This window comes from Fusarium verticillioides, chromosome 5 (assembly GCF_000149555.1).
Source record: "Fusarium verticillioides 7600 chromosome 5, whole genome shotgun sequence".
Taxonomy (NCBI): domain Eukaryota; kingdom Fungi; phylum Ascomycota; class Sordariomycetes; order Hypocreales; family Nectriaceae; genus Fusarium; species Fusarium verticillioides.
The window spans coordinates 50,289-69,173 of NC_031679.1; the positions used below are offsets into that span (position 1 = coordinate 50,289).

At 49.1% G+C, this 18,885-nt stretch overlaps 9 protein-coding genes across 9 annotated transcripts; 3 read left to right on the forward strand and 6 right to left on the reverse strand.

Annotated features, from left to right (window-relative positions):
• Nucleotides 1-33: 33 nt before the first annotated feature.
• On the reverse strand, nt 34-1,350 carry FVEG_03410 (cytochrome P450 oxidoreductase; the record flags this gene model as incomplete). The annotated part of the gene is made up of 2 exons (XM_018891026.1): nt 34-445; nt 509-1,350. 2 exons carry the CDS (start codon nt 1,348-1,350, stop codon nt 34-36), a joined length of 1,254 nt encoding a protein of 417 aa, XP_018747459.1.
• Nucleotides 1,351-2,299: 949 nt separating this feature from the next.
• Nucleotides 2,300-4,350, forward strand: FVEG_03409 (hypothetical protein; the record flags this gene model as incomplete). Its single annotated transcript, XM_018891025.1, has 9 exons — nt 2,300-2,530; nt 2,571-2,775; nt 2,830-2,953; nt 3,006-3,207; nt 3,267-3,600; nt 3,650-3,958; nt 4,017-4,036; nt 4,092-4,241; nt 4,297-4,350. The coding sequence occupies 9 exons, from the start codon at nt 2,300-2,302 to the stop codon at nt 4,348-4,350; spliced, it is 1,629 nt and encodes a 542-aa protein (XP_018747458.1).
• Nucleotides 4,351-4,836: 486 nt separating this feature from the next.
• On the reverse strand, nt 4,837-6,015 carry FVEG_03408 (sarcosine oxidase; the record flags this gene model as incomplete). The annotated part of the gene is made up of 1 exon (XM_018891024.1): nt 4,837-6,015. One exon carries the CDS (start codon nt 6,013-6,015, stop codon nt 4,837-4,839), a length of 1,179 nt encoding a protein of 392 aa, XP_018747457.1.
• A 1,469-nt stretch (nt 6,016-7,484) lies between these two features.
• On the forward strand, nt 7,485-8,528 carry FVEG_03407 (hypothetical protein; the record flags this gene model as incomplete). Its single annotated transcript, XM_018891023.1, has 1 exon — nt 7,485-8,528. One exon carries the CDS (start codon nt 7,485-7,487, stop codon nt 8,526-8,528), a length of 1,044 nt encoding a protein of 347 aa, XP_018747456.1.
• A 296-nt stretch (nt 8,529-8,824) lies between these two features.
• Nucleotides 8,825-9,562, reverse strand: FVEG_03406 (3-octaprenyl-4-hydroxybenzoate carboxy-lyase UbiX; the record flags this gene model as incomplete). Its single annotated transcript, XM_018891022.1, has 1 exon — nt 8,825-9,562. The coding sequence occupies one exon, from the start codon at nt 9,560-9,562 to the stop codon at nt 8,825-8,827; it is 738 nt and encodes a 245-aa protein (XP_018747455.1).
• A 919-nt stretch (nt 9,563-10,481) lies between these two features.
• Nucleotides 10,482-12,062, forward strand: FVEG_03405 (hypothetical protein; the record flags this gene model as incomplete). Its single annotated transcript, XM_018891021.1, has 1 exon — nt 10,482-12,062. One exon carries the CDS (start codon nt 10,482-10,484, stop codon nt 12,060-12,062), a length of 1,581 nt encoding a protein of 526 aa, XP_018747454.1.
• Nucleotides 12,063-12,098: 36 nt separating this feature from the next.
• Nucleotides 12,099-13,669, reverse strand: FVEG_03404 (hypothetical protein; the record flags this gene model as incomplete). The annotated part of the gene is made up of 2 exons (XM_018891020.1): nt 12,099-13,472; nt 13,532-13,669. The coding sequence occupies 2 exons, from the start codon at nt 13,667-13,669 to the stop codon at nt 12,099-12,101; spliced, it is 1,512 nt and encodes a 503-aa protein (XP_018747453.1).
• Nucleotides 13,670-14,952: 1,283 nt separating this feature from the next.
• On the reverse strand, nt 14,953-16,530 carry FVEG_03403 (hypothetical protein; the record flags this gene model as incomplete). Its single annotated transcript, XM_018891019.1, has 3 exons — nt 14,953-16,189; nt 16,237-16,403; nt 16,462-16,530. 3 exons carry the CDS (start codon nt 16,528-16,530, stop codon nt 14,953-14,955), a joined length of 1,473 nt encoding a protein of 490 aa, XP_018747452.1.
• Nucleotides 16,531-17,097: 567 nt separating this feature from the next.
• Nucleotides 17,098-18,687, reverse strand: FVEG_03402 (hypothetical protein; the record flags this gene model as incomplete). Its single annotated transcript, XM_018891018.1, has 3 exons — nt 17,098-18,369; nt 18,426-18,605; nt 18,670-18,687. The coding sequence occupies 3 exons, from the start codon at nt 18,685-18,687 to the stop codon at nt 17,098-17,100; spliced, it is 1,470 nt and encodes a 489-aa protein (XP_018747451.1).
• Nucleotides 18,688-18,885: the final 198 nt, after the last annotated feature.

Consider the following 18,885-nt stretch of genomic DNA (forward strand, 5'->3'; position numbering starts at 1 on the left):
GCCTTATACAACGCACTACATCCAACCCAAGCCTCACCAGTCCATATCGGCATTATCAGCCTTGCAAGCCAGTCCATCACAAAACTCATCATCCCCCTTCGTGACCGCAGATGTCGACACGTGGCGCCTGGCCGGCCATATCTCCTCCTTTGAAGCTTGCTCCTTCCTGCGATGATCAGTCACGATCTGCCTGACAGTATTCTGAAAGAATATTGGTGCGCTCTCCAAGTCCGGATGTAGCTCTCCATTGGTGAAAACGCCCGCTTCCAAGTTCTTCTGCACTGCATCACATAAGTACTTGTCTTCCCCGAGAACTCTCTTGAAGAATTGATTGGTCCTCTCGAATTCTTTGTCAGTGGCGTCTTTATGGCGATAGACTTCATACTCCATTGAGCAAGTGCCAACTGATGTTGGTACGCATCGCATCATGTAGAAGAAGTGTGGGCTGAGCAAGGAACAAAGCATTAGTTCGGTGTCTGTACCAATAGTATGAAGGATCAGGACTTACGAAACAGTCATGCAGGAGTTGGGAAAGTAATATGTGCTACTGATCTTGATATCATCTTGCTCAGTTCCCTTCTTGGGTCGCGAGAAATGCTGAATGTAGCCGGGCTTGGAGACGGTGTAGTAAAAGGTCAAGTCTGTTATAGCCTTGACATCTGGGTGCGCAACCTGGCAATGATAACATTCGTTGTAGTTATCAGCAAGCGTTTTCCAGTTGTAATTGCCCTGCATGCCCCAGACGTGATCAAAGTGATATTCAGAAAAGTCAAAGTATTTGAACCGTTCCTGCGAATCAACACCCTCGAAGTCGTCAGACCATTTCACTTCTGGTTCCGGGGACGCATCCAGGTTAACCCAGACGAATCCAATGGCATCGATGTGCACATGAACTGGAAAGAGGCTGTGGTTCTCCTTGTTGAATGTTGGAACAGTGTCGAAGCGTGGTGCCTTGGCAAGTTTTCCGTTTATCCCGTATGACCAGCCGTGATATTTGCAAGAAAAGATCTTGGCGTTTCCCTCCCCTTCTGTGACGATTGGAAAGGCTCTGTGCCTGCAGATGTTGTGAAAGCCATTGATGGTCTCTCCATCCTTGTCCAAACACAGCACGAATGGGTAGCCAGCCTCTTCGAAGCGGAGAAAGTCTCCGGGCTTGGTGAAACGCAATTTGTGCGTGGCAAGAAGCCATCGCTTAGAGAAAATGGCGCGGCGTTCGAGTTGATACATTTCATCCTGCCGATACCATGATGCGGGGAGGGCCCGTGGTTCCTGAGCATCTGGCTTGCTGGACAGAATTGCGTCTCCATTTGGCTTGGTCATGGCCAGCACCGAACCGAGTTTCGAGAACATGGCAATGGTGAGGAATTTAGAACTTGGAAAAGCTTAAGAGTGGAAACTGGTCAATTTTGCTTATAGCAAGACAATGAATTAGGTGTAGCTGAAAATGAGGTAGGAAGCTCTGATCGTTCTCTTAACTTATCTGACCATCCCTCAACAATCTTCCCGCCGTCTACGTACGGGAGGCAGCACTGACGACCTCAGAGTTCAGACGGTCCGACCTCCCCGAGAGCTTCCTTACTCTTCTGTCATCCTTATCCTGTACCAGTATGATCGACTGCGATAGGCCATATCTTTGTTATGATTATACAATTGAATTGATTGGTCGGGAACTGTAAATGAGAACTTCATCATGACTGTCGCATGACCATTGCCTTGTTCGGGCATCCCATATTCTCCCCGCCCCGCTAGGTGCCGCTCTCGGGGAGACCAAAGTGGTATTCCCCGACCACGTGCTGGCTGATCAGTTATCAGTACAACCCCCTCATTTGATATTGGAATGCAGACTTAGTACAAAGTCCTGGAATCAACTCTTTGTGTTTTGTTAGGCTGAACAGAACAAGGTTTACATGGGTCTTTCAATGACAAGTAGTAATTAATTTGATGCATAACATTGCTCTGGCAAACGAGCTAAGAGCTTCCTGGGCACCGGGGAACTTGATTTCTGTGCGCCGTGCCCCATACCATATCTGATTACCCCGCTCGACGAACTACATAACTGGCAGATCAACGAATCAATAGCGTGCAACTAAAAGGTATACCTAGTTATGGCATGCATTTACCACTGCTAGCTAGATAAGAATGACAAGGACAAAATAGGAACTAATGAACGAGCCCAAATTAATAATAAAAGACAGGTCATGCTCCACGTTCTGGTTTAGAGTTTCTTCAATTTGGCCACTTCTAGACCAGAGTAGCTTTCACATTCACCAACCATTTCCTCTCCACATCTTGCGTGATCATGTCAAACAAATCTACCACGGGCGGTCTAGTTGCCGTGTCTCACCCATCAGACAAACTCTCTGACCGAGAACGCTATGCCGACCTACGTATCAGTGGCGACCGGCATGGTGAGTCTCGGAGTTTCCAGATGGAAATCGAGGATGACCAAATCTTCTCTATGCGAGAAATCGACCCAGTGCTTGATGCCAAGATGCGCCTCATCAATAAGGTCGAACGAGTTCCAATCCAAGTATATAATGACAATCCAAACTAATGCACCTGCTGTGTAGACCATGGATGAAATCGGCTGGACAAACATGCACCTCAAGCTGTTTTTCCTTAATGGCTTCGGCTACGCTGCTGACTCTCTCATTCTTGCCCTCCAAGCTGTGACTGCCGGCCAGGCTGCTCTTGAGTTTCGTCCTGCCTTCTCTTATGGCCTCAATGTGGCTGTCTATACCGGAATGCTGGTTGGGGTGTTATTCTGGGGACTAGGTAACCCAACATGAACCCTCTCGTTCTGTGATAAAAGTCTGATATGCTGCTTAGGTGCGGATGTCATCGGCCGTCGTTATGCTTTCAACATTTCACTCTTCTTATCCTCCGTATTTGCCATTGCGGCCGGTGCGTCGCCTAACTGGATTGTCCTTGCTACTTTTGTTGGCCTAGCTGCGTAAAGAGGTTCCTCATCATTGAAGTCGCAACTTACTAACAGTGAGTAATAGATTTGGTGCTGGCGGAAACCTTGTTCTAGACACCACTGTCTTCCTCGAATTTCTCCCTGGCAACAAGCAATGGCTTGTTACACTGATGGCCTGCTGGTGGGGCCTCGCATATGTCATTGTTGCCGCCTTTTGCTGGCCAATCTACTCGAATCCCAAGTACATCTGCGTGGATGCTGATACATGTACTAAAGGTAACAACATGGTTAGTAAAGGCATTTTATATACGATAAACTTGGTTCGTGTGACTGATCCCTATCGAAGGGCTGGCGATATGTCTGGTACGGCAATGGAGCTCTCGTCTTTGTATGCAGCATTTTACGAGTCACTGTGATTCGACTCAAGGAGACCCCCAAGTACCTTCTTGCGAAGGGTGACGACGCTGCTGTGGTTGCCATCTACCAAGATATTGCAAAGAAATATCAACGACCGTGCAGTCTCACTGTTGAGGCACTTGAGTCTATGGGGACCATCGACTCCACATATGGCAAGTCCAGGTACGGGGTCGGAGAGTTCTGGGCCCATATACATGGACTTTTTGTGACCAAAAAGCTCGCCATCTCAACGATTCTGATCTGGTTATCGTGGCTTCTTATTGGTAACGCAACAGCCACCTTACATCACTACGATGAAACTGACGTGTGCAGGCCTGGCGTACCCACTGTTTTATGTCTTTCTCCCTGATTACCTTGCCAGTCGTGGTGCCCAAACAGGAGAGTCAGGACCGTATTATCAGTGGAGAAACTACATGCTTAGCAGTATCACGGGTATCTTTGGACCAGTGGCTGCTGGTTTTATGTGCAATTCTAAGCTGCTTGGCCGCAAGTATACCATGGCCATTGGAGCTCTTATCACAATGGCCTTCTTTTTTGCTTATACTGCCGTCAAGACTCCGGCTCAGAATGTTGCCTTGAGTTGTGTCATAGCTTTCACGTTGAATATCTACTATGGAACCTGTGAGTCACTGGTGCCTACATTGATAAGAGGAGACATACTGACATGGATGTTTCCCAGTGTATGCGTACACTCCAGAGGTTTGTCAAATTAGCACTTGGAATAGCTCTAGTTGTATCAACTGACATGACACAGGTGCTGCCATCGGCCCATCGGGCGACCGGAAACGGAATAGCTGTAGCAGGAAACCGAATCATGGGTTTGGTATCCTCGTTTGTAGCAGCTTACGGTAACACTGCGACATCAGTCCCCATCTATGTGTGCGCTGTGCTCTACATCGTCATGGTAAGCTGTACTCCTGATGATATTTCATGGAAGCGGATACTGATCATTATGTAAGGCTATTATAGCTGTCATCTTACCGTTTGAGCCTTATGGGAAGCGGTCTATGTAGAGAAAGGTGCTGACATGATTTGGATGTCTATGCTGGCTCTCGAATGTCTTTACTTCTCAGGATGGTACCTATGTTATCAGCCTTCGGCCCAGACCCTCCTCTTCCTAGTCATTTCGATGCATAGTCCGTCCTAAATTTATTGACCTATGTACATCTTTGCGTGCATGCATCGAGCCTCTCAATAGCATGATTACATGTGAAGCAATCTTGTCTACCAATTTCCTTTGTCAGTGCGAGTGAAAGGCACCAATCACGTATCGATCCGTTTTGCTCAACCTGAAGGAGACTTGAGCTATGTTTACTGGTCCCATAGTCCGAGCAGCGCACCTTGGGAGTGCCACTGAAAACAGAGTGTGATGCCAACGCGAAAAGGCAGATTCATTTTGCAATTTATTGAACAAATAAGTTATAGATGGTTGGTAATATCATAACATCATGAATAATTCAATGATTCTCGTAATAATAATGGTGATGTTTATCTATATGCTAGATCTTACTTCGAACAACTGATTGAATCGCCGGTATAACAAACTTGGACAGATCCTCAGTTGTCTTGCCATCTATAGCCAGCTCCGCCATGACGCGACCGATAACAGGTGCGAATTTGAAACCGTGAGCCGCCCCCAACGCAACCAAAATGTCGGGATACTGATCTAGTGCGCTGAGTATGAATTGTCGACCCGGGGTTATCGTGTACTGGCATGTAACTGTGCGAAGGATCTCAAGTTCCTCATCTTTGGTTACAAAGTCCTTCATGAATGCGGTCAGCTCATCCAAGAGCTTCGGAGAGTGGATGTATGATCGTTCTTCGGGGCTCATGTGATTGTTTGACACGTCTCGGCCTGCCTTAATGGTAGGTTCACCGAAAGTGGGAAACCCATAAAATGTCTTTCCATCAACCACCCGGATCCATACAGGAAAGTGCTCGGCAGTAAATAGAGATGGTTCTTTAGGCTTGAAGTACGTTACTTGCTCTTGCATGACCTCAAGTGGGATCTGTGCACCGAGGGGAGCAAGCAATTTGTTGGTCCAGGCGTCTGCAGCCAGGACGACCTTGCGAGCCTGGAAATCGCCCTTTTCCGTCTTGACGATGACTCCTTTGTTGTTTCGGTCATCCGCGATTGGTATGACTGCAGTTACTGGGGTATTTTCTTTGAGAATGGCTCCGCGAGCGCGAGCAACGAATTGCATTGCCGTGACCGATTTAGCCGCGTGGGCAATGCCAGTATCGGGAGTGTACACCGCATTCTCGTCATCACCAATGTCCAGCTTGGGCCATCGCTTATTGACCTCTTTGGCCCCCAGAAGCTCGTAAGGTACGTTGTTGGCATCAAGGCTCGCAGTGTAATCCGAGACCTTGAAGCCGGATGTCCAGGTGCGACCATTCGCAAGTACCACGATACCACCGGTGACAGTCAACAGCTTCAACCCGGCGTCTTTCTCCAGTTCGGCCCAGTCTTCATAAGCTGCTTTGGCGAGCGCGACGTATTCTGGGGCATCGTATGCCGTGCGGACGATGCGAGACGTGTCGTGAGACGCACCCCGGACGTGGCCAAACTCAAACTGTTCAAAGCCGATGACCTTTGCTCCCTTTCGTGCCGCTTGCCAAGCTGCTGCACTGCCAAGGGCACCGAGACCAATTACGGCGACATCGAACTTTTCCATTGGGAGGCGTTTGTAGTTGTTTCTGGTATTGTAAAGTGTGTGATTGGATGTATATCATTCTAATGAAATAACAAGAGGAAGCCATTGATATTTCATGCCTCTGTTAGTGCGTAGAATTCCCAATCCAAGGACGCTGATTGGAACATGAGCAGTGGGCAACTTGTCGGATCGATAAAGCCGACTATGACCGCTGAGGGGTTCATGCAAGCGGCAGGCCGACGGTCGGGGAGCATGCTCCCCGACCGACTCCAACGGTTCTCTAGTGGTGAACAGGGCGGCGTCCTATGCCTGGACAATATTGCCTCAAACCGAGCGGTCTCTATCTGTACTTTTTCAATTCGTCACTTCGGGCAGCAGTTTTGACTAGCCACAGTGAAGCATGTTATGAAATCTTGACGATGCTTCCTGCCTTGCCACAGGACTTTGTCAGGCGCGTAATCACAGCATGACGTGGCACATTGACCCTTGTGTCGCATAAGTAGGCCACTGTAGGGACAGCCATGGAGCCCTCCCCTCAAACATGTACTAACCTTCCCGTCCTCGCAGCTGACGAAAGTACAGAGTGTTCGATGCCAGACTCCCCTCTGCGTTCCGAATTGACGATGGGCCTGCAATGCCATAGGGCCAGCGCTGGTAGAGAGCCAGGGCTAGAAGTCTATACTCTACGTCATATCGGCAGTGTGGCAGCTGGACTAAAAGTCTAGACCGAACAGACTTCTACCTGCTGTAAGGGAGCAATACGATAAAATGCTAAATTTATGTAAGGTCGAGACTAAATTATAAGCATAAATATCATATGTTTTAGACAGTGGCGTAGAGAGACAAGTCTTGTTTCTTCAGCTGCTCTTGGAATTGCCAATCAGAGCCCTGGGCGAACACAGTGTGGCACCCTCCCTTACAACAGCATATACAGACTTCCGTAACAATACGGAGCTGAGAATTGCGAGGGTGGAAAGTCAAAAGCCAAGCAAAGGTCTCTTTATTCAATTATCCAAGGCATGGTAAACAAAATCTGCACGCGCTACTCGTTATTCTACGAGCACCTATCCTTTAAGTCTGCAATGATTGCTATCATAAATATTCCTATTATGTAGGGGATCTTGCAGTCACCGCTATGTCGATCCAATCGCTACTCGTGTAAATAGTGTTGCTGTGAACAAGTCACTGTTGTAGGGCACGGGCTAGTGCTGAGAATCAAGTCGCAAACCATGTCTGGCCTCAGATATCACATTCTTTGACGCTGCAAGGAGGTTCGTGGCTGGCTGAATAACTTTAATGCAGGGCAATTCAGCCTTCTGCGCCACCATGTTGTCCAAGGCATATTTGTAGATCTGAATCTGACACACGTCCTTTATACTATATATACCTATTGTATCTCTGGATAATTGATAGGAAGTCCTCACAACCAACTGTCTTCACAACACTTTACCTTCCTTGGTTCTTCTCATTCCACGTATCTCACCTTTACAATGGTCAAAGACTACGGCGTCTGGCGTGCGAAGCCTGCCAGCTACACCTTTGAAGACAGAAAGGCTGATCCTGACTCACCTCACCTCTCGCTTTACTTCGATGATGGTGATGGCGCAGAAGGTCGAGCTGCCATCAACATCAAGTCAGGAAACAAAGAAGAGTCCCGTCTTGCCTACTGGACAGTTTCAGATTTTACCCATAATGTCACCACCAAGCTATCTCAGCTGAGGAACGGTTTTCGTCGTCTTTCTGGTGCATCGGAGCAGAGATTTGATGGTCTTGCGCTGGATTATATCCGTAGCAATCTCTTCAACCGTGCCTGCGGTCGCATCCTCCCTCATGATGTTGACGGAGCAGACAATGACATCCTCGATCAGTTGAGACCCATCATCGATAGGGCCATTTCAGCTCAAGCCACAGTATACATCTACGGCTCAGAGTTCAATGACGGCAAAGGTATACACAACGTCCACATGAATCAGGGTAATTCAGGACGTTGGCTTAAGGACAATGGCGTCTTCCAGGACGGTGGTCTGGTTTTTCAATTTGAAGATCATTGGGAGGCTGTATTCATTGGCTTTGCCTCTCAGGCTGTGCATACTGAAGACGGGCCCGAACGGGCTGGCCACCCACTGCCCGACCAAGACTTCATCACTTGGGCGGACCTTCTTGCCCCTGAGAGGTCCGATGACGGCAAGGAGAAAGTCGACATTGAAGATTCGCCGGTGTTCATTGTCCAGGCTCTTGTCAACCCACCTGGTCCCGATCAGCAGCCAGGCACTACTCCCGAGACTATCACTCTCAAGAACAGAACTGGAGCTGAGATTGATCTCAGTGGATGGAAGATCCGTATCAAGACTGGAGATACTCAAACTCTACCCTCGGGCACGCGCATTGGCCCTACTGACACCAAGACCATTGAAACTAGCGTCCCGCTTTCTAACAATGGTGGCATTATTACTCTTCTCAACGCTGAAGGATTCAAGGTGCATGGTGTTAGCTATACAAGAACTGAAGCGAACGGTGCTATAGTTGTTTTTTAAACATTTGTCGAAGGGCCTCAGAGATAGCATATCGCCTATATTCTTTTAGTGGTAACTCTCTGTTTACTTGCTTTCCTGTGAAATACTCAGAATACCGGATATTTTTACTGAATAGAGGCATCCCTCAGAAGAAGACATTGAAAGTTATAACAGCAAGATGTGTGCAGTAGTAAATCACGTTCTAACTCAAGAAACTTTTGGGTTGATGCTCATCAGTATATCTGAACGGGTCTTTGAAATATCTCCGGCCCAGAACAGTGTCGTAAAAAAGGCTACAAATGTCCTGTGTCTTTGCACTAGGTGTTTTGCTTTCCCTTACGTGCCCAGTCAAACCCTGACCAACGGACTTCATCCTGCATATCCCCATCAATGACTTCTAGATCCAGCAAGTCAATCATTCTCACCACACTTTGCTGTACCATGTCATCGATAGAACTCGGTCTTGTGTAAAAGGCCATCATTGGTGGAAATACAACAGCGCCAGCTTTCGTCACTTCAAGCATGTTCTCCAAGTAAATGCTCGTCAGCGGTGTTTCTCTAGCCACTAGAACAAGTCTTCTTCTCTCCTTCAATGTCACACTTGCCGCTCGTACGATGAGGTCGTTATCGTAGCCCATGCGTATGCCTGCTAATGTCTTCATACTGCATGGAACTACAATCATGCCGTCTGTGCGAAAAGAACCAGAGGATAGTGAAGCTGAGACATCTAGTGACGAGTGGGTGACTGAAGCAAGAGATTCTAGATATGAAGTCGTGTTTCTTGGGGCTTCGAGCTCGTATTTGAGTGTTGCCCCTCCCCATTTCGACATGATGAGATGCGTCTCGACCTCGAGTTCCCGGAGGCGTTTGAGAAGAGCAACAGCTAGGGGCGAACCAGTTGCTCCTGTAACAGCAACGACGATGCGTTTCCGACGGCCATTGGACCTAGCAAGGTATGATTTGTATCGCGTATGAATCGCCGGGTGGGGGGCGAGTGAAAGCCTTGTGAAATCGTGTGTGCTGAAGAGACGTAATGGGCGAGCAAGACTGTGCATCTTATCCTTATGGAACTTGATTGAAGCTCTCGTGCAGTTGTTGGTACAATTAAGATTCTAGTAGCTTCTTCAATCCCGCATGAATCGCAAGTCAGATCTACTCGGCAGCCTGTACACGCCTCCTAAAGCTGCAATCCTTATACGAGTAACAGAGCCGATCAGCTTGAAGAGACAGATGCAACAGGCCCTTAGATGAGACTTAGTCAGAGTTTACAAACATGCCATTCAGTATCCTAATATTCATCTGGCTGCCGTATGGAAGGGTATAAGCACTATATGATAGAATGGGGGTGCCGATCCTGCATCATTCCAAGATTTACAAGGCTCCAGGCAAACGCCACATCTCACAGTCCTACTTTTATACGAAATTTGCATTAGTGTTCTTTATCTCGAACCTCCTCTGTCAAGACCCAGGACACTTTATTAGCCAAAGCAATCCAACCTAGCCTGTCGAGGATCTTGCCGACAATTGACTTCGACAGGTCGCCTTCTAAGTCCACCGGCCATGACGGATCAGAAATTCCCGCTCACCAATAAATTACCTGATTTTTCTATATAGACACTTCCGACGACTGGATTTTAAAATCGCCGGGCTGGTATGATTAAGGACGGAGCCCGAGCAGGATAGAGGGACGAGGACGATGAAACGATTGGACCTTTGTAGTGGTGTGATTTCGGATAATCGGTACGGCTTCGCGATCGAGATAAGATTGTTACATTGTGGCTTGCTACGAGATGACAGATCGCTGCAGTAGTGCTTAATAACATGCTTGCTAAAGCTGACTACAGCGCATTTCCAGATGTGGTACGAGGCGGCCGACAATGCTTCACCCACTTAAACTCATAGATGGACAACGACCTGGAGGACCGGTCATGAAGGTAAAATCTTGAACTGTCATCCATTGAATATTCAGTGACCATGATGCAACGATTTCGACCTTCCTTGACAAACAAGCTCCTGGCGAGCCGCGCATCGCGCAGGCCACTTTCAGCAGGCAGGACTTCCACTCCCACGCACCTTGACTTCCGGGCCTTTGTGGACACTTTGCGAGAGGATAACGACTTAGCCGACATCACTTCTGAAGTCGATCCCAAACTCGAAGTCGCAGCTGCCATTCGGCTGGCATATGAACTACGTTCCAAGGCTCCGTTGTTCCATAATGTGAAGGGCGCAAAAGAAGGCCTCTTTCGCATCCTCGGTGCGCCAGGTGGTTTCTCTAGTGACCCTGAATATCCTTACCGACGTCTTGCACAGCATCTCGCACTTCCAAAAGACGCTGGCGTCACAGATGTCATTGACAAGATGCTGTCGGCAAAGGGAGAAAGGCCACTGCCTCCAGTTCATGTTTCTACTGGGCCTTGCAAAGAAAACATCGTCATAGGTGATGATGTCGATCTCACCAAGTTGCCAGCTCCTCTTTTGAACAAGGCCGATGGGGGGAACTACATCCAGACGTTGGGGATTAACGTCATACCACATCCAACAGAGCCATGGACAAATTGGTCCATCGCACGCGCGATGGTTTATGATAAGACGCGCATGGTCGGGCTCATCATGAAGCCACAGCATATCGCCAGAATCTTCGAACAATGGAAAAAGACCGGCAAAGACGTCCCGTATGCCATCGCTTTGGGAGCCCCGCCTATAGCAACCATGGCGGCCAGTATGCCCCTACCAGCTGGTGTCTCGGAATCCGAATACGTCGGGGCACTCTGTGGTTCACCATTAGAGCTGGTCAAGTGCGAAACCAACGACATGTACGTACCCGCGACTAGCGAGATCGTGTTAGAGGGGACCATTTCTATCACAGATACTGCCAAAGAGGGTCCATTCGGCGAGATGCACGGCTACAGCTTTCTCGATGAAAACTCTCAGCAGCCTCTATATACTGTCAAAGCAATCACTCATCGCAACAACCCAATTCTACCAGTTTGTGTACCTGGACGCGCGAACCTGGGTCCAGATGAGACGCAAACCATGATTGGAACGCTTGCCTCTGCTGAGATACGGCACTTGCTCCAGCAGCACAATTTGCCAGTGACCCAAGTCTTTGCCTTGTTCGAGACGCAGGTTATCTGGGCAGCTGTGCAAGTAGACCGCAAGAAGCTAGCCGAAATGAAAACGAACGCCAAGGACTTCTGCACCAAGATAGGAGACCTTGTGTTCCGCACCAAGTGCGGTATGCAGATCCACCGCTTGCTTGTTGTAGGGGAGGATATCAATCCATTCGACATGAATGATGTTACTTGGGCTTTTGCAACGAGATGTAGACCAGCAATGGATGAGTTCCATTTTGAGGATGTACCTGCCTACCCACTCGTGCCGTATATGTCGCACGGGCCTGGGACAAAGCTCACGGGAGGAAAGGTTGTGGCCAATTGCTTGTTGCCAGAAGAGTATGAAGGGAAGCAAGGCTGGGTGACTTGTGATTTTGAGAACGGATACCCTGAGGATGTCAAGAAGAGAATCTTGAGCAGACGTCAGGACTTTGGTATATAATGGCTAAGTGACATCAACTATATAATACTATCTGGTCTATAGGGTGTATTTGAAGTCAGGTCGCAGGTCACCTCGAACCCACTTCTGTTCATCTGACAAGCTGTCCCATTTGGCATCCATCTTGCCAAGGCTGCGATCTCTGTTCATCTTGCGAAGTCCCAGATGCATCAAGATAGAACCACCAAGCAAGAAAACCACCAGATAGCCAAAGACAACCCCATGCCCCGTATAGTAACGGGGCTTTTCGCGAAGCAAGTAGATGTTTGAGGATACCACGCCATTCAGATTGCCCCAGCCAACCACTACTCCCAGCACAAAAGCGCGTTTGAGCGAACCCTCGGTGTTATTGTTCAACCAGGAGAGAGTGTTCGGAACGGTGGGGTAAATGCCTGCTGCGCCGAGGAAGACGCCGACGTACTGCACTGTGGGGTTGGACGTCGCTATGAGCATAGCAAAACCAGCAATACCAAGCAAAACGATGGCGATGTTACAGTAACCTCGCTGTCGGGTCCTGTCACCGTAGAATCCCACGCAAATGGTAAGAGCTGCTGCGACTGCATAAGGGGGCACAGAGAGAAGCTGGGCTTTTGTGCCCGAATGCCCCATGCCAGCAATGATGGTCGGGAGAAACAGGGAGAAGGCGTATAGAGGTGTAAGACAGCCCATATAGATAAGCATGTATCCATATGTTTTCCAGTCCTTCAAAGCAGCAAACATGTGTCTCTTGTCGAAATCCTCGGCAGTTCGACCTTGTCGGTCCATGATCAAGCGACGTTGGACTCGGATCTGGTCGTCAGGACTCAGGAAGCTCGCTGTTGCTGGCCAATCAAAGACGAGCCACCAGCACGCCAGTCCAGCCACCACAGTAGCAAGGCCCTCCAAGATAAAGATCCAAGCCCAACCAGGTTTCCCGCCAATTCCATCCATTTTCGCAATGACTGCAGCAAGCAAACCGCCAAAGGAGCCTGCTAGTGCAGCTGCCGAGAAAAAAATAGAAGACCGGATGCCGATTTCAGAGCTCTTGTACCAGCAAGAGAGGTAATAGTTGACTCCGGGGAAGAGTCCGGCTTCGGCCATACCGAGGAAGAACCGAGCAGCCAGCAAGCCCTTTACGTTGGTAACAAGCCCCATAAGAGTCATTATCAGTCCCCATGTTAGAATGATAAGGGTGAAGAATAACCGTGGCGTGATCTTCTTGAGCAGAGCATTTGTTGCAGGTTCGACGACAGCATACGAGACGAAGAAAATCGTCAATGCATTATTGTAGTCCCCTTTGACCATCCCAAGATCGAGTTCGAGACCAGCCAGGCGTGCATTTCCGATATTGGTACGGTCAAGGAAGGATAAGAGGTAGAGGAAGGATAGCCACGGGATAAGGGCCAGATCTACCCTCCACATAAGCTTCTTTTCCTGTTTTGCCCGTCAGCTAAGTCGTTTCTTGGTATCAGTGCGTCCGTGATTGTACTTACAATAGCTCGACGCTCTTCCAACGTTTTTCCAGCGTCAGGGTCTGGTAGATGAGCCAGAAGCTGAGCTCGCTCGTATTCGATGGTTGTGTTGTCGACCTTTTCAGTCTCAATTGGGAACGGCTTCTCAAGATCTGCCATGGCGATTGCAATTGACTGACTTCAATACAAGAGGTCGAAGGGGTTCTGACTGAAAAGCGATACCACTGCCTCTCAGATAGGTAGTGAGGTATCTTGGGCCAAAGAATCTCCTACGAGTTGTGCAGGGACCCTTTTATCTATACTTTTCGGCGAGTTTGATCGCACTTACAATACCGACGGTCGGTCTCCAGTATTGTATCCGTATGGAGCGCCCCATTATGCCCCAGTTCTTGTAAGATTCCATCGTTCCTCCACCATTCTACCCCGTGGGGCAATAGACTTCTCCGTAGCTGGGTGCTGCCCACAAGGTCAAGGTTGTGGCTGTCAACCCACATACGAGGACACGACAACAGTGGACATTGAATTCCGTCTTTTCCCGCGCTTGATTGCGAAGATGTCATAGTGTAGCAGAATGTTGTTGATCCATTGGAGACCTCGGACGTCCGAGCCCCAATTCAACCCCCGAGGCGCAGGGAGACAACGGCCGCTGCAACACGCTAGAACAAATAGTCTGGCCTTAGAAGGGTGATGAAGGACCTTGAATAACGAATAAGAATGCATCTCTTGGTCACTGCGACAAGTGAACAGCCGTGCACCTGGAATAAGCTTGAATTAAACTCAGGCGGAGCAGGCGGAGAAGTGCGGGGTTTTCGTCTCGACTTTTCTAGACTCCAACTGGTGTCTCGCTACCCCAACAAACCCCATTCCCACGCGCCATTTTTGCAATACGAATCCCCCTCAATATTGTCGGAGCATGATCTCCTCACCTGGAGAAGTCAATAATTCCCTCATTGCCAAGTCTTCCTAGACCATTTTAGTGTCAAGCAACGGGCGCAAATTGAGCTGTGCAAGCATATGGCAATGATCCATGCCATTGACGTCAAGATGCCAGGACGAATAGTTGTCATTAGGCAGTCCAGTGCATCCGAGTATTCCGTACGCAGCTGGTCTCGTCAGACCGCTAGCAGTAGATCGTCGCCGTGGCAATTTCACAGTGAGAGGATTGCGGCATCTTGGTAGCTCCACGTGTCGTGAAGTTGCACCAAGCTTTCGCTGACAGTCCTTGCCATCAGTATAAGGTCGTAACGGATCAGTCCACTAGGACGCACACCCAGCCTCTTTTTTCCCCTTTATTTTCTATTGCTTCCCACTTCTACAGCTCTACTCCTGCCTCCCTCATATCTATTTTCCCCTGTTGCTACAATTTGTAATCGACTCTATCAGTTCAATTTCATTCCAATTCCCACTTTCACAATCTTGAACATTGGCCGTTCCATCGTTCCCTATTCGCCGCCTCCGCCACCATCACCACCGCCGCCTCCATCACATCCCCCAGACCCTCCATAGTCACCCGCTCCTCCACCGCCAGATATATCGTCCCCTCGACCCCTTCTAATAACCCGTCTCTGTTTCCGTGCATCACGACCCAAGAGCAGAGTTCTTAGATCAGTCCTCTCCACGTTGGCAGCGGCATGCTTCACTATGTCAGGCACGTAATCCATCAACGTCTCCTCCACTGATACTCCCCTTTCCAGCTCCGATGTATACTTCGAATTCCATAATTGTCTTGTATGTTGAAGCAGTGTACCTGCCGCCTGGGTATTCGCGGTGCGTACTCTATCGAGGACCCAGTCTGCCTTCTCAGCCGACCAAACCCAGTAACTCGCTGGGAACAAACGATGAGTCTGCCATAGAAGATCAATCTCAAGTGTCGGGGGAATAATTCGAGAGGGTCGTGAGCTTGGGTGACGCGACGGCTTCGCTGGCTTAGGGTCGAGCTTGGACTTGTATGAGCCATCCGTCTCACTCTTTGGAAGTATACTGCCCAGAAGGCCGAGAAGGTCTTCGTAGTCTCCCACTGAGTTCTTCAACCTGTCGCCAAACCCGGGCGCCGAGTCCTTGGCTCGTTGTATAACCTTCCAGAAAGACACTTGTTGCTCGAGGTCTGCTCGAAGATCCTGCAAACATGGCCATGGCTTCAGCATGCATGTCTCATTGAACTGTTCATGCTGGCTTTGACTCCTGCATCTTTCCTCTACCCTGCAAGTTCGTATTGCTGCGTATGATTGGAGGTCCCAGACCTTGTAGCCTTGCTCGTGTACATTTGTGCGGCACCGATCCCATTGGTGCATTAGGATGACTTTGCCTTGTTGGTCTTTGGGTATGTCTTCGAGTCTTTTACCAGTCGGCGTTATCCATTTTCTGTCCGAACATGGTGGTCGATCTGCCCTGCTTCCCAGAATGGAGAATCTTTTCGGCTTCCATGGTGCAGAGGACCATAGTTGATACGGTAGGTTAGAGCCACAGCACTCGGAGCCAGACGAACTCATCTTACTACACTCATCCCAAGCATTCTTTGTCCGTCTGGGACACCATTCACCGGTCAGCAATCTAGTCATAGGAAAATGCCGATGTTCCAAGCCAAAGATGCCATTAAAGTTGCGGTTACGGTTATCGTATATGTATTGATGAAAGCGCGAAGGGGACAGCATGTGCAGATACATGATAAGTGCGACATCCCTATTATTATCAGTCGGACGATCGTATCGCAAAGGCACAGAGCCTACCATGGAGGCGGGTGGTCATTTGGGCAAAAGCCTCGCAGGTCGATGAAACGAATATACATAGCATAGCGCCATTCTGAATATGCCAATGTCTCATCACTTATGCTTCCATCCGCATCACTGAGGTGTTGGAGGAGCTTCAGAAATGTCTCGATCAGTTCAAGGTGTTGCTATCGATAAGGAATGAGCTTTGGATCCATTGCACAAAACAACAGGATGTGAGCTCACAACAGCAGCGTCGGCCAAGTCAATCGGAGACCTTGTCCAAGGATCTTCGTAGACAGTCGAAAAGGGCATGGTTATGATAGATCTATTGTGTATATGAAGGCGCATGTCTGCGACATTGGATTGCAAGATCAATCGTCTCACAGTGCTCTGGTCTTGGTTTTATATATAGAACACAATCTGTGGCTGTGCGTCGATCTGATTCGCTTGGCAGCTGGATTTGGTTAGCCCAGTTTTTGCTTGCGGGTCGAGGTACTCAATTGGTCAAAGCGGAAGCATTTCTCACAGCGGCTTAAGGATGTAGGGTAAACACGCGACTTGGCATCTTGTCAGGCTTTTTACAGGGCGTTTTCTCATCGTCGGAGAGTCGGACTGCTTCTATTGATGAAATGATTATTCTATTTGTACTATTCGATCAGTTCATTACGCAGATTCAAGCCGATACAGGGTTTTGCTGTGATGAATGATGTTATTCCGTGCTGTTTATGGTCGAGTGGCACGCGTGTGAATGTCGTCTTTTTCATCCGTCAGAGGTCGTGACGTGGGTAGCCAGGACCCCGAAAATGTCAAGTTAGTATAAAAGTTGATTGAGTTGCACCAAAAGCTAACTAAACAGTGTAACAAACTCCTCACAAGCTTCTACCGAGCATAAACAGCGCTCCTGCGGACAATAGACTTGCTCCAAACCCAAACCGGAATCACCAGAAAGTAACCAAGCCAGAGAAGACCAGCCATAGTTGCGAACTGCTTCAATGGGCCCATACCGTTCATCCAACTGATGGCCGAGTAGGATACGCCAAAGGCCAAGCAATTCTTCATGACATTTACAAGGACACCGATATCTCCTGCTCGCGAAGGCATAGTGTTGACCGAATAAGTAAGCAGGACATTGGCCGATCCTGTCAAGCCAAATGCGAGGAGACTCCATCCGACGCAGACAACGATCCAGTGGACAGGGTTTTGAAGTCCATGGCCGAGGATAATGCAGCCAAGAGGGCTGGCAATTCCTCCGACAAGCATCATTGGCAGTCTACTCCTAGGATTAGGCTCCTGGGTGCGTCCCTTTGTTGAGCGAATGAAGAGAAGGTCTGCGAGGTAACCACCAACGGGGAGGCCAATAAGAAGACCGATAAGAGAACCGACGTTGAGTAGACCAATCGAACGCGAATTCCACAACAAAGGAGGTTGAGCGTAGGTGATGGCGATGAGGATGGAGATGATGACAGTCCAGCCAATGGTTAGGCCAAAAATGTAGACGGTGACTAGGACTTGAGGTGCCATGAGCAGCTGCAGCGGCCGGACCAGTGATAGACCCATTTCCTTCCACTTCATCGGCAGAAACTCGCTGCTAAAGGACCTCGAAATGTACTCCTTTCTGAAGCTGGCAGGAGAGATCTCTCCAGTTGTAGTTCCGGCCGGTGATGAGATGCAGATATCTTCGACCGAGGTGCTCGTAGGTTTCGGCTCGGCGACTGGCAAGGTTCCAGGTCTGGGTTGAGCCGCGTCCAGCTCTTCGATATCGTGGGTTGTCTCAGGAAGCATCAAGATGGAACCAAACAGATTCAGGCCAGTCGCGATGGTCAGAATCCTCAGGTACCACCTCCAGCTCCCCAGACTGACTCCAACTGCACCAGCGACCATTGGACCGATCGCGGAGCCAGCAGCGAGGAAGCCAACGTAGACGACCATGGCTCTTCCAAGCTGATGAGTGGGAAACGTCTCAGCTACGATGATGGGACCAAGAGCCTCGACGAGACCACCAGCCAATCCACCAACGATGCGTGAGTTTCGAAGGGAGTAGTAATCACTCGCTTCGCCGGACCAAATGTTACACGCGATAAAGATGACGAGCGAACCGAGGACGGTGTAGCGCTTTCCGATGAGTAGTGATAGCGGGAGAGCGAAGAGATTCTGAAAGGGTCAGCAAATCAAGAGATCAATCAGGGATAAGACGGTGGATAACGCACAGAGAGTCCAAGAGCCAGCAGAGCATACGTTGGCAAGTTAGAAGCCTGATCTTGCGTGCAGTGCAGCTCCTGAATAATTAATCCAAAGACGGGAGAAAGGCCAGCAGCCCAGGCATTGCCGAGAAGATTGTAGAAGCTGACGTTCAGCAGAACGCATATACGCCACCAGAGCGGCCATTGCTATTAGTCGCGTTCCATTAGCATTCGTGATCTCAATTGAACCTGTGACTAGAGGTGCTCTTACAAAAGGAGAGATAGACATTGTCGAGTACGCGGTCCTCGTAGCACACTTGATGACTGACTATTGTGTTGATGACAATTGATGAAACTGATACCAGAAAAGGAGTTGCTCACAGGGTTCGAGCCTCAATCCTTTATGCCTTCGCTTATCACTGGCCATCGCCCTGTGCTGGTCTAGACCAAGCCTCGTGCCAGGATGCTTCCGGCAGTGAGACGCTGT